Source organism: Linepithema humile, chromosome 6 (genome assembly GCF_040581485.1).
Source record: "Linepithema humile isolate Giens D197 chromosome 6, Lhum_UNIL_v1.0, whole genome shotgun sequence".
In the NCBI taxonomy this organism is placed as follows: Eukaryota; Metazoa; Arthropoda; class Insecta; order Hymenoptera; family Formicidae; genus Linepithema; species Linepithema humile.
Window position 1 is genome coordinate 22,184,403 of NC_090133.1, and position 23,855 is coordinate 22,208,257.

Sequence of the window (23,855 nt, forward strand, 5' to 3'; positions counted from 1 at the left end):
CCGGCAGCGGAATGCACGGGCGGGGAGAAAGAAAACAACATTTCGCAACGACGCCGGGGATGACTGCGACGGTTTTTTGCGGACTGAAAAAAAAGTCGGGCGAGCCGTTCACCGAACGGACTTTTTCGCAATATTCCGAGAAATTCGTACCGCGCGATAATAATGATCGGTTTTCTTTGACGACGACAAAGCGCGGTGAAAAAACGCAACGTAACAAATATTAATATGCCGCTGGGAAATTGATCTTACGCGGGGTTAGATAGTTAGCGTGGTAATGCATTAGATTATTATATGCATTTAATATAACGGCAGCTTTGAATCTCTAATGCAATATGCAACGAGATATGCCTAGAAAAAATACAGAAAAAATAATGTAACGCTCGGGCTTTTTTATTATTATTTTTTTGTCGCGCACGTAACCGACTTTGGTTCGCTCGCTGACCGTGCGACCGTTAATGGAGATGTAATATTTAAATGCGCGACCGGCCGGGCGTTGCGTAATGAAATTATTAATAATAACGATCGCGCGCGCGCTGCGGTTCTCGTAGTTTCAACTGGTTATTAGATTTTAATCGCACTCTGCGCTGTGCGCGCCGCGCCGCACCACGCCGCTCACGCATGGAGCGGCGGAGGAAGTTCGAAGCGGGATTCCCTGACGATTTTTTCCGGGTGCTGAGAGAGAAAGAGAGAGAGAGAGAGTGAGGCAAACCCGCTATTTAAAAGTGATTTTCCCCCATGAGAACGAAACCTCGAATTATGCGAAATTACCCGTTGGAAGGTGTAAATAAATAAATGTCCGTACAACGTAACTAGTAACCCGTTATTACGTGTCGCCCGGCTCGGCGATCCTAACACCCGGAACATCTCTCCCTCCACTCCCCTCTCGATCCCCTCTCGCCAATCCCCGAAGCCTCCTCCTCCTCCCGCCCCTGTCGTAACACCGTGGATATGTCAATGCGGGGAATCACGCTAAGCTCAATTCCGGGCATTATCATTCCCGCGCCTGTACGCGGCCTAACCGCTCGATGAGTCCATTAACAACTACAGTTATCGTTACGCGTGGTTCGAATCGCGTTATCCAGCCCCTCCCGTGATTTTCGCAAGCGCGCGCACATTAAAGAATCGCTCGGCGCGCTTGTGATCTTCGGCGCGCGCGGTCTTTGATAGGAACGTCGATCGTAAATTTGATTTTTGCCGGGAAAAATGCGCCGTATATTTCGCATTATATTCGGGAGCCACGGAGAGGAGAGAGCCGTTCGCCCGGCCGCGAGCAATCCCGGTGCGTGCGCGTGGAGGCGCGGGGAGCATCCCGCGTATGAAAGACGACGAATCCGCAACCCTCGTAATACGAGTCGTCGTAAAGTAGCATTCTCTTGTAAGTCCTTCTGTCGGTCGGCCTGGCTACCATCTACGGCTTTCTATTATGCATGCGTCCCTTATTGGCAGTAAACGCGCGTTCACCCTCCTTCGACTTGCCGCCGCGGCCGCTGCTGCTGCTGCTGCTGCTCTGCCCGCCCGCTCCCCAGTATTCGGAATTACGGTCGTAAGCATATTTCTAATTATAACATCGCGAGGAAAGGCCACTACCGACAGACGGAGAATTCCATAAATTATGCAGGAGCCGAGACTAACGCCTGAGTATTTTGCTTGGCGGCGTAAGAACCACCCTACTTTCTTGCCGAGGGACGCGCTGATGAACGAGGGGTGGGCGTCCGCGACGCGGAAGTACAGCCCTTTTAAAGCGATTTATAGGTAGTCGCGGGCACAATACCGCCGCCAATAGTTAACAATACTGTTTGCAACAACAAAAAAAACAAGAGAAAGAGAAGAGATTAAATGTTTCGGAGTCAAGATTAAAAAGTAACGCGGTCGGTAACCGACATATATCTCACACGAGGTATATCTTGTGAAAGCGGATTTAATTAAAAAAGTACAAGCGGATTTAATTAAAAAGAAACGTTGTTTAACAAACGGGAGAAAAATCGCCCGGGCCCGGCTGAAAGCGTGTATGTAAGCAGCGTAATAAACGAAAAAATGTGAATTGAAAACCGCGCGCGTACGTATTCATAGCGACGTTAAATGAACATTGTGGCGCGATCGAGCGGAAAGTTGATTCGAGTGGCGTTATTAATGCCGCAGCACGCTCACGCTCGCGCTCGCTTAATTCGATAACGTGCGGTGCCTTTAAATTTTGATTTGTCATAACGAGAATTAACGTCCGCGTTAAATACGTTCGTCATCGGCCGCCGCCGTGTGTCAATTCGCAGTGGTGCGCGCACTCGCCCCGTGAATTATGCGCGCGGTTACGGCGCGACCCGCTCCATTCGAGCAGTTACCAATTTGGCATCGAGAATGGTCCATAGTCATTAATGGGTCGTACGCGTTAACGATTATGTTTTCGGCTGTAATCATTGGATCGATTGTGCCGATCGTCGGAGTAATAAAGCGTGATAGGGAGAGAAAGAGCGCCGCGCGCGTTGCACGAGCATGCCGATGACAATGATGATGGCACGACCGTAATTGCTCGAACGCTGTAACTATCATCGATGATCCCGTCCAACAGTCATATCATATTTTTTGCGACCATCATTTTTGATTCGAGTTTATATGGATTTGCCGCTTGCGGCTACTTACAATCGCGCAATTCATTAGCCGTACAAACGTTTTTACTTCACATTTGCAATTTAAAGAACATTTCTCCGCGAAGCTGTGCACAATAATTAATCTACTGACGCACGACACAATTTTGCGTTTTTCTCAACGAAATTACGCGACTCAGGCTGTAATAATCAATGGCATCTCTGAGAGAGTTCTGATCTCATAATCTATTGGGAATTCGGGCAAGAGGCTTCTTCGAGTTATCTCGCTTTATCGACGCGCTTGAAGACGCTCGATTCTGCGATTACGGCATTCGAGCAATTCGCACGCACGTGGTGGAAGGGCGAGATAAGGTGGAGACGAGGGAAAATCGCGGGGGACGGAGCGCAGGTGGGTGGGCGAGACGGAGGCAAGACGGCGAGCTAAGACGTTCGCGGTTTCGCGCAAGAGGCCGACGGAGGTCCTTCGCCGTAATTACGTTAACCGCAACCGCCAAACACCGGCGCTACCGGCACGAGGGGGTGCCCTAAAGTGCCTTAACCCGCTCGTACCTACCACTTCGTCTAACCCTTACGATCAGTAATTCGCCGACGAATTACAGACGTACGCGGCCCGCTGTCGAATTTCTAATCGCCCATACTCGCGCTTGCGCGATTTATTCGCAATATTCGCAAATTAAAAGACAGCTCGCTTCTTTTTTCCACCGGCGAAGGGGCACTCGACAAAATTAGAATTTACACGTCACCGTTTTGAGGGCGAGGCGGACCGCATCTCCCAAACGAGAACGCACTCGCAAATACGATCGTTTACGAGCGTCGGCCTGTTGACTATTTCAAGAGGGTTGGCTAACCGGCCGCCGCGAACGAACCCCACGAACCCGCTGTCGCCGCCGGAAACACATCTCTACGCGCACATTGAATTAGTAATAGCGGAGGTCTTAGAGCCGAAGGGACTTGTAAGCTGTAATTGCATTAATCGCGGTGATATTTTGGGCTCAGGTGCTTTCGCGCCCGCTACGGCTCGTTAATAGCTGCCATTATCGTTCCTGTTCCTGACATAGGACGAACTGCTGCTACTCGGTTGCTGCACCCGAAACTCCACCTGTCCCAAACTTTCGAGATGAACGCCCGTGAATCGCTTTGACGGCTAGACTCCTCCTCAGCGAAACCGCACTTTGTTGGAGAACGGCTTTCGGCGATACGCGCGCGCGCGCGCGCGCGCGCCGTGATGTTCGATTTCATCGCGAGGAAATTTACTCTAACGTTTCGATTGCTTGATGAAAGCGTCCGTTCTGTGATATCCTCACGTCAGCTTGAGACGTTAATCGTATACTTGTATTTCGCGCCGCTGTGCAGCTATCGAAACAATTTACGTCCGTCAAAACTCAATCGCCGATTACGCGTGTGTTGCAAGAGAAGGGTTTATCGATCCATGCAGGATCGAATCGACGGTCGCTCTCGTCCCGGTGAGTGAAGATGCTTTCGTGCCGCGAATCACGAAACGATATTATCTCGCCCTCGATCGTCAACGACGTGTCCACTCGTGTAGTGGGACGCTCACGGGGAAACGAGAGAGGAGAACCGGGGAGAATACGCTCGCATAGAGATGTGTGTGTACGCGTGCATACGACAGAGAGGACAGGTTACGACGAAACATTAATCTCTCGCGGTGGCAATATCGGGCCGATGATATTCGAGGCACGAGTATTATACGAGGCGGTGTCATTAGTTTGCGCTGTGTGCGTGCGGCCGAGGCATAGAGAGAGAAAGAGAGAGAGAGAGAGAGAGAGAGAGAGAGAGCACGGCGCTAAGCGGGGCGTTTGTGAAGGTGGCATATGGCGAATGTGTGTGCATATGTATATGTGTATGTATGCTTTCCCGCGCACACGTTTGCCCGATGTTGGACGGTAGTATCGATATGCAGGACCGTGATAATCGATTGCCGCATTCCTCGAGACGGAGCGACGTTGCGCGCTTTGAATACGGCCGGAGGGGTTCTCGATCGTGCACGACGCATACGAAGCGACGCATACGAGCACGCTGCAGATACGCCTCTGTCGTATTCCCCTCTCATCCGCCGTATGCGTCCCCGTACACCGTACGGCCCTCTCTTTCCGTCGCACGGCCGGTTCACGCGTGTGCGAGCGTGCGATCCAGCGCCGCGCGAGATTCATCTCCTCGAGCTCTCCTCTACCTCCCCCCCCCCCCCTCGCTCTCCACCGGCCCGCTCTCGCTCGAAGCCGATCTCGAAAATTGCTTTTTCATCTCTCGCCACGTCCGCGAATTCGTCACGAGCCACTCGATATCCGCGATACATCAGCGAGAGTATCGGGGCGATCGGATATATCGGAACGACCTACCGGATTTTCATTCACCTGGGCGGCCGCGCGCGTCGACGCCGATTCGCTTCGTAGGAGCGGCGCGCTTCCATCGTCGCGTCACGCGTTATCGCATGGTCGTTATCTATTCCTCGTCTATTCTGGATTCGCGCGATGACGCGAAAGATGAACGCCGCCGAACGCACGATGATGACGCGTCATCGCGCGTATTCAGCCAACAGCTGTCATTTCGCGATCGTATAGTCGCCGCAGGAAGGGTCCTCCTGCGCTATTCTCCTCTCTCTCTCTCTCTCTCTCTCTCTCTCTCTCTCTCTCTCTCTCTCTCCCTCTCTCTCTCTGCATTCGTGCTCACTCGCCGCCCTGCAACACCCTATACTCTTGCACACCTCCCTCTCTCTCACTCACGGCTCGGTTATTGTTCACGTTAATTGATGCGTTATGTTTGATGCCGTTGTGATAGCCATTGTACGCGGGGTGTCCACTGATAACTGAGTTACCGACTGCGGCGGCCGGAGTGCACTCAAACCTAATTATCTCGGCCCAACTGCGACTGCCGCATTGCGTTGCCGCTCCCGCTCGTCCCCGGAGTCATGCGCGAACGTTTCCGCGATGTCGATGACTCTCTCGCCCGCATCCTGCATCGCCTACATCGAAAATCTTGCATCGATTGGACTTTTCACGCCGCGAAATTCGCGCGGGAAACTCGCTCGTGCTCGACTCGATAAATCAATCCGGAGAGGAGTTTAAACGACAAAGTTAACGATACTCCGTCGGATGCCGTCGAGAGGGCTCTCCGTTGTAAAAATCAGGGGAAAAATTCAGATCAGCGATTATTCTCGTGGTAACAAGTAATATGAAATTTTTGCATAAAAGGACGGACGGTCGAGAGACTCTTTTATACCGGAAGCTGAACTATAAAGAGTGCGAGGGAGACGGGGGGAGGGTAGGAGAGAGAGACCAAGGCATTCGACCGAAACAAAGAACAAAGCCTCCTCCTTTTCGTGTTGCTTTCCACGCGGCGTGATTAGACGGGCCTTCCAATTAACTGGTCGAAGGTGCTTTTCGGGCGCAACCTCGTCGTAAACTCGGCTTCTTTACGCGCGCGATCGCGTAAGGGAGCGAGCGAGAGCCCGGCAGCCGGCGAACGGAAGCTCGCCACGATAAATTCCGAAAATCAATTTCGCCGCAAACGAGTCGTCCTTTCCCGCGGGAGAGTCCAAAAATGGAGGTGGACGTCATCTTCATATCTCCCGACAACGCCGAAAAAATATTCGCCGGTGGGTCGGTCGCGTCGCCCGGCGCGGCAGAAGCGAGCGGCGTCGGAGAGAGAGAGCCCCTTTGGCGTGGGGCGTTTTTTTCGGCGGCCCCTTTAACGAAGAATATCCCCCGTCCGCCGCGTCTCTTTATTGTCCGACGAAATTTACGATCGACACCGAGAGTCGCGAGGGCCTCGCAATAATTCGATCGTCGCCGGATGCGCGTCCGGCGCGTCGCCGTCTCGAAAGATCTCTCGGCGCGCAAAAACCCGGCGTGTTAAATACTCTTTGTGCAAGCGCGTCGTTTCGTGATCCCCGAGTCGACGGCGGAGTTGCGCCCGAGATGGATCCCCGACGATCCCGTAGCGAGGACCAACGTCCGACGAGAACGCCTTCCGTTGCGAAACGGCGAAAAATATTTATCGAGGAAATAGCCAATCTCTCGTTATAACCCTCCCACCGCGAAGCTTCCACGCCGACGACAATACTTTCCACGTTCATCGTCTGACCCGTCTCTCTTTCTCTCTTTCTCTCTCCTGCTCCTCCCCCTCCGTCTCTTTCTCCTCTCCTTCCTATCGTCCCCCATCGCCGTGTCCGCACACATATCGCAGAAAATTACATTTTGTCGGTTGTAAAGGGAACGTCGTAAAAATCGTAACGCCGGCGACGCTGACTGCGGTGCACGCCGGGCGAAATTGCACCGGCCCTCCGCCTATCTGTTGGCCATCAACATTGCTCCGTGCTTGATAGACCCTTTGTAAAACGTCATTCTACGGGTTTTTATACTCTTGCTTCCTAGGCGGACAGTCCGGGCCGTCGAGTAGTTGTCGTCGATCCCCACTGCCCAGCGCCGATGCACGTATTACCGGTGCTTCCAGCGCGGCGCATAAACGGTAGCGCGGAAAAAAAAAACACATTTACAAGTATAAAGATCGCGAACTCTTTTCGAAAACTGCCGGAACTGTAAATACATGTGAGCTAATAATTTAGCACGGTTTTCTTGTGAATGATTTAGCGTTCCCTTCGATTACGCATTAACGCGATATTGTAATCAATTATTGACGCGCAAAATCAAATTAATTTAACTTGAAATTTGAATAACACAAATTTGCGAAATAATTGATGAAAAATTTTGCAAGTTTGATATCGCGTTTGATATCGCGGCTCCGAGAGCTTCTAGTTTCCGGAAGGTCACTTTATTTGCGCCATTAAGGATTCACGAGGGAGCGTGCTGACCACGCGCGCATGTATCCATCCGTATCGTTCGCGCGTCGCGTCTGTGCCGCCGCTAAAGCAAAGCCTCGGTAATTAAACTCCGGGGACATCTTAGATGCAAAACGTACTTAGCACACAGACGAGACTCGCTCTCGTCCAGCCGAGAATCTCCGGCGGACCTTCGGTAAAGAGATTCTCTCTATTCGCTGAGAAAGGAGCGAGTGAAGAAGAGCAGTTTCGAGCGGAAAGGGATCGGAGCGCTTCCTACTGTCTCCGTCCTTCCGTTGTCGGCCAGTTGATGGATTTTCCAATCCTCCCCTGAACAAGGGACCTGGCCAGTTTCGACTTGAACTACGGATCTAGTTTCTAACGCTCGCATAGAGGTAAAGAGACGAAGGGAGGAGAGCGAGAGAGGACAGATAGAAGATAGGATCGGGCGAGGGAGCGAGACGGTGAGAGAGAGGAAGTCGAAGCCGGCTTCCATCTATAATGGCAGTCTCCTTCTATTTCCACAAGTTGGCAAACTCGCTGCTACCAGACAATACTGTTGTTGTCTCTCGGAAGTCTTAGATATTCTTACGTTTGTTTTTTCTTGATAAAGTTAATTAAACGTTAGTTAGTTAAACGTTAATTAAGCGTTAAACGACGTTTGCCACAGAAATCTTTTTACAACCGGACTCTTTTGCAAATCGTGATGTAAATCGAGACATTTCGTGGGATTAACTTGACATTTATTTCTTCGAGACACGCGAGAATGAAGCCCTGACACATTAGGTATTATTGGGAGGTTCGGAAAGATAGGCCGGGAACGAGCGGGAATATCACGAGGTTTCCCTTCGTGCCCGATCTAACGAGGATTTAGAATACCAGGTGCGAGACTATCACGGGGCTTAGAAACTAATAGAGACATATTTGAGCAAAGGAGTGGGTCGGTTCCCGGGAATCCGCCCTAAGTCTTTGCCGCGACGGCGGCGTCGGCGGCGACGATGAATGCTTACGTTATCGCAGTGTGCTCACGGGATTGATTCGTCGATGTGTTCGTCGATTGCCGCGCGGGGAAGGCGGCGGAAAAATCTCTCCGGAGGGAAAGAAAGAAAAAAGAGAAAGAGAGAGAGAGAGAGGGAGCGAGAAGAACAACGAGAAGTAATAAAGTAATGGCCGCGCCGCGTCTTCCTACGCCGCACCGCGGCTCGCCTTCTTTCCGGCGAGAGAGAATAGATAGAGTTCCCGCAAAATATAACGCTCAGGTAGGAGACGGTGCTCATTCACGACGGCGACGCGACGGTTTCACGTTCCAAAGCGAGACACCTTTGCCGCTCACGTTCCAATGGAGACTCATCTCTCGCCTCGTCCCGCCCCGTCCCGTCCTCGCCCCGGCCTCGCCTCGCGTGTCAGACTCCGACGTTCCTCCGTAAGTGTCTACCGCCGCGTTCGCTTTTCGAGCGAAAGCGCCATGGTGGCGGGCTTTCAGGTGCGAGACCCTCTCGACGCGACACCTCCGCCGATCGCTGTTTCACAAACAAACTCGACCTCTCTCCTCTTTGAATTCGAGACACCCGCCGGCGCGTACAAAGTTGGCTACCGCTGATTGTAATTACTCAGCCCTCTCGGTTAACGAGACATCGGCCTGCCGCCGCCGCCACCGCCGCCGCCGCCGCCGCCGCCGCCGCCGCCGCCACCGTCCGACGCGGTATGATGGATCGCTCGCTATGCGAACATCGGTGACGAAAATCGCCTCACCGCCGCTTCCGTGAAGTCTCTCCCTTGTTTTCGCATAAAGGCCGCGTCGAGTAAAAAAAAGGGGGGGGGGGAATTTAAGTCCGAATCCCGAATTTGTGTTTTATAACGTTCCGTCTACAAGAGCACTAAAATAAAATATTGTTAATTAAAGAATCGACATCGCTGAACGCGCGACGAAAGCGCGGAGACGTGTCTTGACAGCATTGCGGCATTAAAAGGGTAGATCTTTCGGTAATTGTCGGCAAATATTAATAACTGCGGGCGGGGGCGCGAGACAACTCGCGCGGATTCAAAGAGAGCGGGAGAGGAGCGAGCGGCCGAGGAGAGGAGGAGGCGCCGCCGACTGCTCCGTGAGGGTGAGCCCGTCGAACCGGTTATACTTGAGAGCAAATACATAATGCCTCGATGATTTTCCCGCCGGAGGGAAGAGCCGACCGTGATTGAAATTTGGAAACTCGCTTTGACACAATTACCCGAACCGTTCTGCTCCGAAGACGCCACTGTAGCTGCTTCGTAAGCTTTCCGAGAGAGAAATTACCTCCATCTTTCGCGAGAATAGACTTACGTAGCAAACTGCATTTATACCGTTTGCAATAGCGAGAGGACCGTTCCAAGATTAGCACGATGACAGCTGTCGAACGTCAACCTGCGATCGATATCCGCGTGCGAAAGGAAAGGGTAGATTCGGTCCTTCACGAAATTCCACGGAACTCGTTATGGAAGGAAGCCTCGTAGGTGCGTATCATAAGAAGCCCTGTTCACGATCGCCCTCGGAACTTCGCACCGGACTTATTCATCGCCGATCATCGGCGTTACGTTCGCGACACTCTCGTGCGGAATAAAGCGGATACCAGTCGTATCCGCTGTCGTCGAGTGCTTCTCGCGTATTGTATAACTGCTGGAATCGATAATCGTCTTGTGATATTTTTCCCGATGACTCACAATCAGCGAATGACAGAAAGAATGTTGAATAAAGAGATTTCGTGCAAAATATTGAAAAGAATATTAATAAAAAAATCAATAGAAAAAAGGCTGTTTACGCGCGATCACAATTATCGATTACATCTCGTCAGACTGCAGAGGATCCAAAATTCTCTGTCGATTTATAATATTTTTTGCACCTTTACATCTACGCTTAATTCTTACAACTTTTTTTTCTGCTAATTTCTTTATTATTATAAAACCAGAAATTATTTTAATATTAGTGAAGAAAGATCCCTCGTACAAAATGCTGATAAGCAGTGCAGGAAGATAAATAGCATTGTTTGCAAAGCTAAAGTCGCGCGATGCAACGAGCAAGCATGGCAATTTCGATGCCATCTCGATTTAATTTGATTATATTCCCCTCTTAATGCAACCGCAACCAGACATTGCGCACGGCGATTGTTGTTATTTGCTAATACCGGGATACTGTTACGCAGAAATATTCTAGACGCGCGTGAATCCTTATCAATCTATTTATCCGCCGATAAAATCCGTCGGTTTAGCGATCTATCCACTATGCGACGGTCCCACCCGCTCATTCGCCCATTCGTCGAGAAGATAAGGACGGCGCGACGCGATACGCATCTCCTTATACGTAAACAATGTACCCGTGGCAATATTACCCGGGTGGATCGTACCGGAGCATTCGTGGCTACGGGCACGAATGTAAAACGATTCGTCTCCTTCGATCTCCGCGCTGGCCACGCGTGTAACGCGATACCTGGTGCGCGACGACCGAGATGCCGATCATCGGGGAGGTCGCCCGTCTTCCACCTGCCATAATTTCGTAGATCCCACCGTGCTCTTCCCCCCTCCCCCCTCCCACCCCTCCCGCGTCTCTTCGCAGTGCCCTCTTGAATTTTGAAACGCGCCATCTTCGACTGGGCGTACGGAAGGAACTCGATATCGAATTCCGATCGCGTGGGATGAGGAAGGGAAGGCGAAATGATCGGCGACGAATATAGCCGGGAACGATTAAACGTCGACGAGCGTATTGCCTATTGCCGGGCGCAATCGCGAATGCTCAAACGGACAGAAGAAGGCTCCGAACGAAAGACAAATAATGGGAGACACGCGAGCGAGAATGAAAATGGAATGCAAAGCTCTCCTTTTTTTTCTCCGCGGGGAGAGTGAGAGAGAGGGAATGAATGGGAATCCTTTCAGAGTCGCGCCGGTGGTTCGCGCCGGCGTCGCGCAAGGGTTGAAATTCCCTTTGCTGGATGTTTAATGCGGCAATCTACGGGCGTGATAAAGTGCCAAACAAATGCCGAAAGGGAATCGCGAAGTGAGCGCCTACCTACGGGCACGGCACGGTCGGTATACCGCTAAACGGCAGGATACAATGCTGGCACAAGCTATTACATTGTATAAACATGCCTCTCCGCGGCTACAAACAGAAGAGCGGGCGGGCGAACCACTTCAGAAATTGAAACGCAGGAAGAGAAAGCTCCGTGGTTGCACTCGGCGATTGAAACCGCTTCCAACCCTTCCGGTGCTGCTTCCCTCCGTCCGACTCTCGCTCTCTTTCCTTTCTTCTCTTTCTCTCTCTCCCTCTTTTTTTAATTTTCTTTTTTTTTTTTTTTTTGATCGTCGAGAAAACCGCAAAGATTTCGTTCTCTTTGCGGCAGCACTTGAAAGAAATCTCTGTAATCTTTTGCTTTTCTTTTTCGTCGGCCTGTCCGCTCTCTAGCGCAATAGACAGCTCCTCGCCGCGAAAAAGTCACGCAACGAAAGCCCCTTCCCTCCTTTAACCATTTTTTCAAGAGAAACATATATTCTGTATATATTTTATTCACGATCACTCGGAATCACGAATTTCGCAGAAAATTGCCGAATTCTTGTAAAAATTCATGCAAATACGGCCTTTCGTGCCATTAAAGAAGTGATGCGAATTTCGGAACCTTTCGTCTTCCGACCGCTTTTACTCTCGGGCTCCTATTTTTCCGCTTTGAAAACGGCAGAAGAAAAGAATAACGTTCTTTGCATACTCTCGGATTAAAAGGCAAACAGTCCTCTGGTAGCGGTACGAGAATATACGTACCCGTTGAAAGGAAATTTATGGGAATTAATATTGGTTCCCCGGGGAGAGAAGGAGGGGGGGGGGGGGGGGTGGGTTAGGCGGTAGTACGATGGTTCTAGATGTCTCGGGACTCGCGGAATGCGACTTTCCGGCATATATCGGAGGGAACTTTAAGAATTTAATTCCTACGCGCGTTGTGCCTCTCCTTCTCGCTCTTTCTCGCTCTTTCTCCCTCTCTCCTTGTCTGTTCTTCGCACGAAGAAAGAGAGACAATGCGGGACTTTCAGCGTCTCGCATGCTCGCCGAAACGATACTCGAGCGAGCTCCACGGCATAATTTCATTCGCCGCGCGATCTCGACTCGTCCTTTGTTCTCTTCCTCCTTGTCTCGCGAAAGAACATACGCGTTATTTTTACTTCAACGTTGCTTCGGCAGTGAGTAGAATTTGTATTATTTTTTGGAATCGCGACAAAAGAAGTTATTTTTGTATTGAAATTTAGAAATAGCAAAAAATCTCTGTCTAATACGTTGTTTTTATTCGTCAAGTTTTTCGAAATTGAGATATTAAAGTTTTGCGCCGCGACAGAGATGGAAGGTAAAGTTCCTTTTTTTAAGGGAACTTTGCGACTGAAGATTGCTAGCTCCTCGCGACTTTAGTCACCGTGACGCGACGGAAAAAGTCTCCGCCGTATCTCTGAGAAAGACGTGTATATATCGCGCGACACCGCCCGTATTGGTATCGTCACGAAGCGAGAACGACTGCGTGGCAACAAAAAATCACCATTAAGCCGCCGTACGTCTCCCCGGGGATGGACCCTACATCATATAGGTGGTGGAGGAAGAGGTATTAAACGTACAAACGCGATAAGCTAAAACACTTCTCGTCGATGCGCTCCACGGGGTCTCGCCCCACGTCTTCCCTCGCGTACACGTCGTCCCCCACGTCGTCGTGCCTCTCTCTTTTTCTTTTTTTTTTTTTCGAGGTATTTAGGGAAAACTGCCCCGGAAAAATGAAACGTCATCATCGACTCGGCGCGACCACGTGTCTCGATTACAAAAGAGACAAGGAAAACAGTGGGGAACGCGCGCTGTGCGAACATATCGCGCCGCGGGATGTTCTTTCCCGACAAGTGAGAAAAAACATGCGCCGTGGCTTTTAGTTGAATAAACATCGAGCGGATATCGCATAATCTATGCACGCGTGACGTATCTTTCCAGGGAATCGATATCAGTTAAACTGGCACGATCTCTACATCACATTCTTGCATGTGTCTACTTTGACTAAAAAAATTTCCTTTTATTGAGCATAAACAATACACACAATAACATCGCGTCACATAAATCAGCGAGATTCGATAAAAGTTTGAGGAATATGGTTTGCAAATTATAATTATCCGCAGCTTCGAATAAAGGGTCGTGTCTTATAACACGGTATAATCGCGACGGATTAAAATCGCAGAAAAAAGACGTCGACGGTATATATAAGGAAGGCTCTAGGCGTCCCTCGCGTATCTATATATACGGCACGTCCCGTTTGACGGCCATTTAAAGAATAACCGGGCATTAGAAGTCGTCCCAATCGTCTTATTTCATCGACTTGGGCCGCGATTATGGCGATAACCATCTAACTAGTGTTTTTCGGACTCACCATCGCCTAGCTCTGCCATCACCACCACCACCACCATCACACCGTAGCGGACAGCAAACACGATCCGTTTGATTCGACTATCATCCCTTTCTGCCGTCTCACCCTCGTCGCTCCTTCGCCTCGCCCATGGCCTTTCCGTGCCGCTTATTTTCTGCAAGAAAGCAATATCCGTTATAGCCAATAAACGTAACCGTACCGAAGTAACTGATGATCGTTCGAATGCTCACCGAGAATCGTGCCCCTTTTAAAGAAACGATATCGCCCGCGTTCGCGAAATTAATGAGAAAATTTAATTGTGCGCGTAAATCGCGATGTATATGACATTCCTGGTTTTTAAATGAAATAACATAACCACAAAAAGTCGAATCTCTTGATTTTATTATTATTGTTCACGGAAAAAAAGAATTTGCATAGCAAATTTTACGCTGTCGTAGCAAAATATGCTAGTTATTATGTGGATAGCATGGCAAAGAGAGATTTGCTATGGATACTAATTTTGTTTGCTGAAAATAATGTTGCTAAATCTGCAAATTATATCGCTATTATAACAAATTGGTTTTGATTTTGTCATCAAAATTTGTATTAGCAACGACAATTTCGCTACATTAGCAAAATGCATTTGTTAGAAGTAAATTATTTTGTTGCGGCAGTAAATTAATGTGTCTTTACGAACAAATGTATTCGACAAAATTTATCTATTCTGCCAACAAAACATTCGCTGTCACATCTAATACGCGATAACAACAATTTCGCTACGACGGCAAAATTCTCTCTTTCCGTGCACGGTTTGTTTAAAAAAATATTAAAAATTGTTTTTAGAATATCTGAAAAGTTTAATTTGTAATCCGCAGTATTTAAGATAGCTAATAGTTGAATAGTCAGCTTTTACAGCTTCTGATTATTTTTTTAATAGACTCGCGCGTGTCGCTTTACAGTTTCGAAGACGGAGAAAAAAAAGAAGGGCTCTTTCGGCAAGATTTGCGAAGGTGTAGACTCGCGCCAATAATGCTCTTGCCCTTCTCTCCGAGGGTTGGCACCCTCGCGCGCATCGTGTTTTACCCCAGCCACACGTATCGGCCGCACTCTCGGCGCTCCTCCTAGTCTCTCCCGCGACGGAGCACATAATCCTGATATCTGTCGGTTTTCGGGCAATAAAACACGCGTCCCATACTGACGCGGCCCCTGAGAATCGCTACTGCTTCCGGCTGATAAAAAGACGCGCGGCGAGATACCCTCGCGCGGTCGATGTCATCGGCTTTCGGCATTTTCCGCAGATCAGCAGTTAGACATCGAATAACATGGGACGTGAAGGGAAAATTCTTGCAATTTTCGCAGACTCGCGAAATCCTGAGAAATATATCCGCGACTTGCAAACATTTCCGATTAAAATTGAGAGATAAGCGTTATTACAGAAAATACAGTAATTTCAAAGTGCACCGTTCTTTAGATCGTTTAGATCGTTATCGGCGCGTCTATCATTGAAAATTACGCTTATCGTGATTACGACTGTCCGACACCTCGCCGATCGAGGCGTCGAGTCGTCGCGCTAATGCTTTCGCACGCTGTAAAATGCCCGGAATAAATCTATGATGCTACACGGGCGAGCTCGATCTTTATTTCGCGGCATTACAGTATCGAGTCGCCGGCGCGCGAGCAATGCGCTATTCAAAATTATTGACCGTCTTGGAAACAGTCTACCTAAGGCCGTGCGAGACCTCCCTCCTCGGTCCGTGAGTACTTATCGGGCGGATCGGAGCGCTCAAAAGATCCGCTCGGTGGCCGCGAGGCAAAACGCCCGGCTATTCGGCTATTACGTTTCTGCATACGGGAGAGAACCCGGTAACCAGATCGGAGAGTCTCGAATGACCCGCGCGCTCACCCGGGGAGTAAATATTTTCATATTACTTTACCCGTGTAATTCAAGCGTCGCAAATCCGCGCGAGTCGCTAAGTTTCGCCTCGGCTTCCTCGAAGATTCTCAAGCCTCGCAAAGTCGGGACTGTATTTACATCCGTTTTCCGCCACGATAACGATTCCCGATAGCTTTTGATTACGAACGCATCGCATCTGCAATTCTCCCACTCACTTTATCTCTTTTCTCTCTCTCTTTCGACGCTCTCAACTTGAAACGTTATAAACGCGGCAAACAAAATCGCAGCGCGCGCCGTTAAGCGGACGAAGCCCGCGGATAAAGTACACGGCGGATGTTAATAGGATAAATTAGTTTATCCTACGAAAACAACCCGGCGAGATGAAACAGAACCGCCACGCCTCTCTGCACCGCGCGCGATACATTCGGCCGCGGGCGTTGCCGACTCCATTCAAGACGCGGCGGATTTTCCTTGCGAGTATTGCCACCACTACCCTTCGCGGCTCGGATGGATCGGATAAAAGAATAATACGCGAAAGCGAAAAAGCTTTCGACTTTACGACGGTTTATACTACGCGGAAAAGGGACCCGGCCTCGAGAAAATGGAAGGGAAGAGCGGATAAGACGGCTGACCCTCTCGGGATGTTTCCACTCGCAAACTGGATTCCGATGACCGATCTCCATTTCCATATGGGTCGCGGAGACGCGGAGGGTCGGCGAGAGAGCCGCCGGGAAGTTGTCGCCGAGAAATTGATATTTGAACGAGCCACCCGTACCACACGATCGAGACCGAAGGGCGAGTGAAGAACTTCGCACGCGTTGTAACGCGCGCGCCTGAATTTCGGCTTCACGATTGATCAATCGTCGCACACACACACACACACACACACACGTGTCTTTCCTTCTTTTCCCCAACGTTGCAACTTCGTACTGTCGACTTTGGCATTTTATCTGCTTCGCTGAAATCGACGGCGGCGGCGGGAGACGGCGGAGCACGCGTTGTAATTTTTCTTCCGAGCGAGGCCTTCCGAAATTAGCATTCGCACAGGATGCACGGTCTAACTACTACTATCGACGTTGCCTCTAACTATAATCGTCCGAGTGGGTACGGGCTAAGTGTAATATTATTCAGCACACAGCTTCGTATGGATATCGAGAACCGTAGAGCACAGATGCCGTCCGTCGGAGAAGCGACGAAAGAGTGAAGGAGAGAGAGAGAGAGAGAGAGAGAGAGAGAGAGAGAGAGAGAACGAGAGAGCGCGCGGGTTGCTAGAGCGACCGCGGCTTCTCTAGTAGATGCCGAAGAACGATCCCTCCCGTCACGGATAACGGGTGTTTCGGTTGGTTTTGGGCCCTCGAGAACGCGTCCCGTGGAAATTACGAGCTCGTCCAGACGGCAGGCAGATCCGTCCGCCTTCATGAATCGTAATCACCGCGTTTACCGCGCGGCGCACGTTACACGCGTCTTATCCCTTTTACGCGAACCGAACCCCACCCGAGCCGGCAACAACTCGTAACAGTCGTGTCGTCCGACGTCGTTTGCGCTTGCAGCACGATTAATTTATCCGCAAAATGCGGACAATTAACCGCAGCAACTGCGCAGATGGCCGAGAGGTATGTCACCGAGACGGAAAAACTCGCGCCGCGCGACGATTAACACCGATATCACTCGCTGCGGGGCGAAGCGTTTAGAGAGAAATGCGCGGGAAAGTAATTATAAAATTGCGATTTATCGCGCGCGAGAGGCGAGTTTGAGATATCGCTGTACGGAAAAAAAAAATGAAATAAAAATAAAAATAACGCCGGTCGGAGTCGCCTGGTATTACCGTGAACGGGAATGAGAACGGTGATCGTTTAACGAACCCGAAGGCGAGCTATTATTAATTTTTCCGGAGTGGAAGCCGGTCATTCCTGGCGCAGCCCGCGGGCCACGAAGGAGAGCGAGTGCTGCAGGTGGCGAGAATGGTCAATATAACCGCAAAATGTAAATCATATTGCTATTCCCCGAGGGTCTCTCACTCTCTCTCCCCCTCCCTCCCTCTCCCTCCCTCTCTCTCACGGCCCCGTGTATTAAGCACAGTCCGGGTAAGACGCCCTGACTCTATATTAGTTTCCACGGGTTTCCTGATTGGATTCGGCTATTACGTTTCCTGGACCCCGCATTGATTGTTTGCGCCCGGCGGACGCAGATCCCGACGCATTATCCGCGATCGACCGTAACGGTACTCCTCTCTCAGACTCCGTCCTCCGGGAATGACAGAATGTAAGACGTTTCACAAAATCTCTCTCGCAGCAGTTTCCTTCTGTTGAAATTATAAACTTTGGAGGTAGGAATTCGCATCTGCGAAAACGAGTGTGTTATCGAGTCGATCGGTCGATATAACTTGGAAGTTACTCGAAGGAATCCGCGCGGATATCACGGAATAAATCAGCCGATGCTTTCATCGCCGGGGTTAAGTAGCCCTTGGTACCGCGCGCGCACGCTCTCTCTCTCTCTCTCTCTCTCTCTCTCTCTCTCTCTCTCTCTCTCTCTCTCTCTCTCTCTCTCTCTCTCTCTCTCTTTCGAACGGAACCCGGCGATTTCTGACCTACCCGCCGCGGAACTCGATATCGGCGATCGGGATCTATCGTGTCCTGTCGGGCGGACGAGCGTTAAACCCACGGTGAACTTCGAGAGAGTCCCCGGCCGACGAGTCTTCGACGTGGGGAGTCCACGCCGAGAGCGGTCGGAGGATTTCTGAGCGAGCGCACAGTGGTAGCTGATGTATTTTGACGTGCCCGATGAGAGAGGCTGCTCTCTCTGTTGACTGCATTATCTAATGGACCACCCTCTCCGCCTTCGTCCGTCCCCCTCCGCCCCTCGTTGTCTCTCTCTTTGCCGGCTGTCTCTCTTCCCTCACTGCCCGATGCACGACGAGTCGGCGTTTCAGCTATCTGCGACCTGCCACATCGAGAGATGACCGTTCGACTGCACGCATCGGCTCTGGTTTCGTAATCGACCGCGAATTTCTTCCTTTTCTTACACGCCTTGCGTAATCACTGATGTCATTCGTGCGCATACATGCACACGATCGACTACCGACACTGAAATTGCAGCGGAGCTTAAGTAATCGAAGCGGTGGTCAAATTTAGGAATAAAAGAAGAAAAAAAAACACTCACTATTTAAAAATCGATACTTGGAAATATGGATTGATGGATTTCGATGTCGCGCTGAAAGCATAAACGCGCGACATACACGCTGAAAATAATTCAGATCTAAAGAAACACGAAGAAAATAAGAAACGTGAATGGTAATCTATTCAGGCACGCGAGAAGTATGTACGTCGATCGAGTGCTACGAGATTTTCTGTTCGGTGAGGAATGCGAGAAAAAAAGGTACCGCGTTGAATTCTTCAGATGATATTGCCGATAGCTTGGCTCGCCAACCCAAGAGCTCCGGCTCAGACTCGACGCTGGGCGTGCTCGATTTGGTCGGGAGAGAAGTTACGCCGCAGTTACATCCAAGGCGAGGTAACGCGCAAAAAGCCCGAGTATCTTCAGCGAGCACCGAGAGAAAGAAAGAGAGAGCGAGAGAGAAAAAGAGAGAGAAAGACGTGCCGTGGAGAGCGTTTTTCGCGACCGACAAAGTATTGTCCGTCGTCGTACTCTTGCATCTCGCATCGGAGCGAGAGCGAGATCGTGCGACCGTGACTCTGGAATCATCCCTAGACCTTAGACCCCCGCGCAGCATCGTCCGCGCCCAGCTATCTTCAACACTGTTCCGAGAGCCGTGTACAATCGCTCTCTCGTATCCGCCAGCATCAAATTACCAGTTTCTCCTCGATCTACGATCCGCTGTCGTCGTCGCTCGATTGGTACCCTCCGACGAGCGCGTCGTTCCGGTGTTTTCTGTCGAATTTGCGTGGCGGTTGCCGACGCTTTCGATTAGAAGCATCATCTCGCGCTGACGTCAGCTCAGATATTCATGATCGCTCCCTTCAGCGGTAGCGTGAATAATAAATGTAACGCGTATCTGTCGTATATGTACAATATATATTTACGAACAATCGGAAGAATGCGAAAAAGCCGTGTCTAAGTTTACAATAATGAGAGTCGGTGCGTGAGGTCCCCGCGCGATTGCACGGAGGAAAAAAGGCTCGTCCTTCGTCGCGACTCGCCGCGACGCGGACCGATGCACTCCTCGTCCTGGGTACCGTAGGTGGATAACGTCGTCGGACTCCGGAGAGAGCAGCCCCATTCGAGGCAATTCTTTGCCGGCTCGCGTGTATCCTTAGTATGCAACGTATGCAGTCGGTTGTTACCGAAGGAGTGGTTTGCTGAGCGGCCAATGGCGAGTGCTCGAGCTAATTCTAGGGTGCCGCCGCCGCGCCATCTTTGCATCATAATGCTGTCCCCCCGTACCCCGGCGCTCGCGCTCCCTCCCTCCCCCCGTGCCGCCGCCCCTACCCGTCACTGCGAGAAGTCTGCCCCCTTCTTCCTCCTCGTCGCCGCCGCCGCCGCCGCCGCCGTCGTCCCGCAACCTCCTCCTCCCTCTGTCCTCCTCGTCCTCCCGTCCGCCCCCACCCGCTCCCACTTTCTCTCCACCCTTGTTTCGTTTCGTGTAGGAAGGAGAGAGGGCGAAGGAGACGAAACACCGGCGGAAGAGGGAGAGAGCGAAAGAAAAGGAACAAAGAGAAACGTCTCGGAGGCGCGTTATGCCAAAGTGGATAAGGAGAAGAGTGCACAAGAGGGAGATGGAGAGGTGTACAGGCAGGGGAGGGAAAAGGAGGGGCACACGGCCATGGCGAAGAGATAGAGGGGACGAAGGGGTTGTCTGCGCCTTGTCTGCCGGGAATCAATCACGTATCAGTGATGCTCAACCGGTGGCCACCTGCGAGACACGATCGATGAGATCGCGATACCTGCTCACGATACCACATCGATGGCATCCGCTGTTATTTTGCGCCGTGGAAATCACGGCGACGTGCGCGTCTGCGGCGCACAGTTTCGGTGAGGAGGAAAGAGATAGGAGAGGGAGAGAGAAAGCGACGGGAACGACGCTCTCGTCGCGACGTTTGATTGCACTCGCAACGAGATTCAAGGAGAAGTATGATATATTCTCGCGATGCCGGTGGCCGAATAAGAAATACATTTGCATCTAAAGTGGATGGATGCCTTTGCGCGAGCCCCTCGACGATCTACTTCCACGGCGGCAATATGATCTCTGATTACCGTCGTCCCAGAAATATGACGCGCGAGTAGTAGAGGGCGATTAAAGCCGCGTGCCTAATCTCCATGCTATACCGGCGCGAGCAAAGGTAAGGTAATGTCGTCGTACCCGAGGACGCCCACGGCGACGTGGTACCTACGCCTCGCGCTACCGTCTTACCTGTCAGAGTAGGGTAATGTTAAACCGAGCGAGCGCGAGAAGCTACCGTCTTCCGCCGAGCTACCTTCCTGAAGAATCGCGACAGATCCATCTCGGCGCGTCACTAGATTACACGAAGAATTCGTTAAACGCGTATTAAGTTGTTCGTAAATTACCGATATAAGAGAAAAGATATAATCTTTTGTTTTTTTTTTCAGGAATCTTTAATATCCTTAAAAAAACGCGTATGTGTTGTGACATTATTGTTGCTTTTAACGCTGTTTTGGAAGATTAAAAGAATAAAATCGAGAAGAGAGGCGCAGTCGCTCTCGATCGACTCCTAATCTTTTTGCTTCGATACACCTTTTCGCGAGAACGCGTGCAAGAACCGATCAACGTCTCGACGGGCGCTATTATTCGTTGCACTCTCGGCGCAACGGAGAACGATCCGGCGAACGATCGAGGCAGGATCGTCATCGAACAAAGCCGAGATTCGCGAGAGAGATAGAGTCAGAAGTGTCGAGGGCCGAGAGATACGCTCGGGAGAAGGCACAATAGCCGAACGCGCCGGTTCACAATGACGGAAAATAATTAAAGCGGGCAGAGGGGGGGGGGGGGAGAGCCGTTCAAAGACGCCGACGTGGGTCTCGACCGATCAAACCAATCGGTCCGCGTGTATCTGAGCGAATCTCATGCACGCCCGTCGCCGTGTCGAATGCGCGCACTCCTGTATATATATATCTAATATTGTATGTGTGAGTTCGGACACAAATTCGTGTGCGTGCATCATGCCGGATTGATTTCGCGTACGTTTGCATTGGCGACAAAGAAGCAGATGTCGGAATCCGGAAAAGAAATCTGAAAGTGTGACGACGAGGACAGATGGATGACGGACGCGAGAAAACGAACAATAAACTGCTTACATTGTCGTAATGCCTGTGGTCAACAACAAGCAGCCTGGAATGCAATCGATGCTCCGTGACACAATTTTAAACGAAGTATGAAGAGAAATTTTACGGTAGATTGAGAATTCATCCGAGTCTCCGTCAAGCCGCGCTCTAAATTCTGTGCTGAATTTAACATAGAAATTAATCTGTCGAGAACAAAATATATTTTACTACGTACAATTTATCGCACACTTGATTTTCTATAATTAATCATTTTGCAATAACGAAAATATCATTAAAAAAATCACGATCAAATAAATGATACCTTTTTTTTTTTCCATTTCTTTTCTCACACTAATATTGTTTAAATATCGCGTGCTCACGTACGTCTACATGAATACTCGTATGTTATGCGAACGCAGGAGTCCGATGTCTTATAACACCCCGCATCTTTTTAGCGGCGTGACTCACTGCAGAGAGAAATCGATAAATGATTCGACTCGGGCGTTCGACTCGGACCGGCTACCGTCGGATCCGCGCACGGTAGCTGACGAGATGATCGGACCCCCGCTTAGATGTGTACTTTGAGTTTTGGGGCCCACCGTGCTCAGTGTGAAGCCCCCCGCTGTAGAATGATACACCAGGATAATTCCATCGGACTTTGACCACGCCGGGGTTCCGCCACCTGCGGGATGCAGACGGTCAGCGCGAATTTGGCGTTCTCGTTATTCGCTGCGCTTCGATATTCGCGATGTTACATTTGATAATGCATAATAATTTTTTATCAGCGCCAGTCGCGAAAACTGATATTCGCAATCACGCTAACCAATTGCGTTCTCTTTTGTTACAGTGGTGTACCAGAAACGGTTAAAGAAGGAACGAAGAGCGAGAAAACGGTTGCAGGAGCAACTGGACTTGGAGATCAAGAGGCGCACGCAATTGGAAGAGGCTCTCAAAGCCACGGGAGCATCCTCGGAGCAAGTCAGAGCGATTACCGGTACGTGCGCATCGCATTCCCTTAGCGTCCTTCCTAGCAAATTCAGATGGATTATGTAAATTCTACTAGAACACACACGCAAAAAAAAAACGAACCGCCTAAAAATGTTATTCTCACACTGGAAAATCTTTTAATACCTTTTGCACCGCGCGCGCGCGCGTGCACTTGTCGAGAGAAATAACGTCTCGAATTTCCATCGCATAGATCAGACGCGAGAGGCGCGCGCGAGAGGCATCGCTGCAAATGGACGGGTTTTCTTAGGATTTCGCGAGCTCGTCGTCAGTTCCTCCGTTAAGAGCCCCGGGGCCACCGGTGATCTCGGAATAAATTAATTAATACGCCGAGGCAGAGCAAACAGCCTGACACCCGGCAGAATATGATTCCTTACTTATCCCCCTGCCGGCGGTGCAATCCCTCTACGTCGTCGACTGCCTGATGGCAGCCTGTTTCCCTGCTTCCCACTCCCCCCTTCACTCCCCCACTGCATCCCGCCCTCTTCCCCCCCGTCACTCCGGCACCTCGACTAGGCACCGCGCGTCTCGCACCGTAATCCTCCGGCAGTAGAAATAGCAGCAACAAGCGGCACCGCCACCCTTCTCGTCCTGTCACTACCAAAACTCAAACGCGAAACCCTTTAAGCGAAATCTCTTATTCCGATATAACGTTTCGTCCTGGCCCCACGTCGTCCTCGCCTCCTTCTACTTATCCAGTTCGTCGTTTTCACGTTACCTCTGGTTGCCGCCGTCGCCGCCGTCGCCGCCGCCGCCGCTGCTGCTGCTGTTGCCGCTGCCGTCAACCGGTACCGCTGATTAACCCTGTCAAATCCAGAGAGTCGCGATACTAATTTCAAATCAAACGGCACGCCACTTGGGCGTCGCGCCGGGGTGGGTCACGAGACGATTACGAAAGCTCTTGTGAGCGTCTTACTAAGAGCTTCACTTTCCGGCGCTCAGAC

The 23,855-nt window shown here is 50.6% G+C and overlaps 1 protein-coding gene and 1 long non-coding RNA gene across 15 annotated transcripts in view; one reads left to right on the top strand and one right to left on the bottom strand.

Moving 5' to 3' along the window:
- dac (dachshund) overlaps window positions 1–23,855 on the top strand; it is a 182,960-nt gene that overhangs the window by 147,066 nt on the left and 12,039 nt on the right. For all 9 annotated transcript variants that reach the window (XM_067357063.1, XM_067357059.1, XM_067357060.1 and 6 more), the window contains one exon: window positions 22,754–22,900. In XM_067357063.1, coding sequence (XP_067213164.1) covers window positions 22,754–22,900 — 147 coding nt within the window. The remainder of the gene's footprint in view (window positions 1–22,753; window positions 22,901–23,855) is intronic.
- LOC105671804 (uncharacterized) overlaps window positions 1–23,855 on the bottom strand; it is a 179,667-nt gene that overhangs the window by 73,127 nt on the left and 82,685 nt on the right. For all 6 annotated transcript variants that reach the window (XR_001100691.2, XR_010890698.1, XR_010890699.1 and 3 more), the window contains one exon: window positions 13,800–13,950. This is a non-coding gene — a long non-coding RNA (uncharacterized lncRNA). The remainder of the gene's footprint in view (window positions 1–13,799; window positions 13,951–23,855) is intronic.